Source organism: Tupaia chinensis, unplaced genomic scaffold (genome assembly GCF_000334495.1).
Source record: "Tupaia chinensis unplaced genomic scaffold, TupChi_1.0 Scaffold000024_1, whole genome shotgun sequence".
Lineage (NCBI taxonomy): Eukaryota > Metazoa > Chordata > Mammalia > Scandentia > Tupaiidae > Tupaia > Tupaia belangeri.
The window spans coordinates 721,103-722,344 of record NW_006159454.1 but is presented as its reverse complement, the minus strand read 5'-3'; the positions used below and the strand labels follow the sequence as shown (position 1 = coordinate 722,344).

At 65.0% G+C, this 1,242-nt stretch overlaps 1 protein-coding gene across 1 annotated transcript in view; it reads left to right on the top strand.

Moving 5' to 3' along the window:
• Nucleotides 1–1,242, top strand: part of YPEL1 (yippee like 1) — a 13,317-nt gene that overhangs the window by 10,254 nt on the left and 1,821 nt on the right. The window contains exons 3-4 of the mRNA XM_006140196.2: nucleotides 318–361; nucleotides 730–838. Coding sequence (XP_006140258.1) covers nucleotides 318–361; nucleotides 730–838 — 153 coding nt within the window. The remainder of the gene's footprint in view (nucleotides 1–317; nucleotides 362–729; nucleotides 839–1,242) is intronic.

Below are 1,242 nucleotides of genomic sequence, written 5' to 3'. Positions count from 1 at the left end.
ATTGTGGCGTGGCCATCCCCCCTGGGGGGTGATTTCTCGCTTTCTGTCTCTCTGTCTCTCTCTGTCTTTCTGGCGAGTGCACACGCCCTATAAAAAATTTTATTTAACTTTATTTATTTTTAATTTGAACAGAGAGAGAGTGAGAAAGCAAGGTGCCAGGTCCAGGACTCGAACCTCGGTCAGCCACGTGGGAGTCCTGCGCCCTTCACCACGCCACCTTCTGGCCCCCCTGCTTGTTTCTAACCCTCCCTCGTCCCGCCCTGCCTGTCCAGGGTGCACAGCCCGCAGCCACTCACGGCCCCTCTTCTTCTTTGCAGTCCTTCCAGGGGAGCCAGGGCCGGGCCTACCTCTTCAACTCCGTGTGAGTACCCGCTGTCTCTGCCGCGGTGGCCCTGGGAGGCTGCGGTGGCTCCGCTCGCTTCCGCTGAACTCCTCAGGGCCGAGGCCACCCATGGCGGGCAGGACGCAGTGTCCCCTGTGACCAGAGCCACCGTCCCTGTCCTGGGAGTTTCCAAAGCGCTTAGTGACCAGCCGCCGTCTTGCAGGGTTGTCGTGGGAGACCGGAGGCCGTTCCTTCCCGTTGGAGGCTGTGGCCAGCGGGTGGGGACCTGGGGGAGTCGGCGCTGCTCTTTGGACAGCTCCTGGGCTCTGGTGGGCTCTCTTGGGGCCTGGGTGGGAGCCAGGCAGGGGACGGGACCTTTAGCGCGGTCTCTCCGCCCCCCTGCGCAGGGTGAACGTGGGCTGCGGCCCCGCGGAGGAGAGGGTCCTGCTCACGGGGCTGCACGCGGTGGCCGACATATACTGTGAGAACTGCAAGACCACGCTGGGCTGGAAGTATGTGAGTACCGCGTCCTCCGTCCGCGGGCCGCCGCCCGGGGGGCACAGACAGGAGGGAGAGCGCGGTCGGGGGGGGAGCCGATGCAGGTGTGCAGACGCAGGGGTGCCACCCTGGAAGGGAGTGGGGGAGGCCTGTCCACCCTTAGGGGCGAGAGCGCAGACCCCGCCTGTGCCTGGACCAGCCAGTGGGTGGCAGGGCAGCCCTTCCCCAGACCTGGATGGAGGCCCTGCCACCCCCCATCTCCGGCCCTCTCCTGTTCTTTCTCTTCACCAGATGACAAGGGTGCCCCCAGGCCTGCCCCCTCCCAGAGGCCTGGCCCCACTGCCCCCCTTGGGTGAGCTGCTCAAGGGACGCCCATGGAAATCACAAGATACTGGCTCAAGTGTAAACCAGGCAGTGCGGAG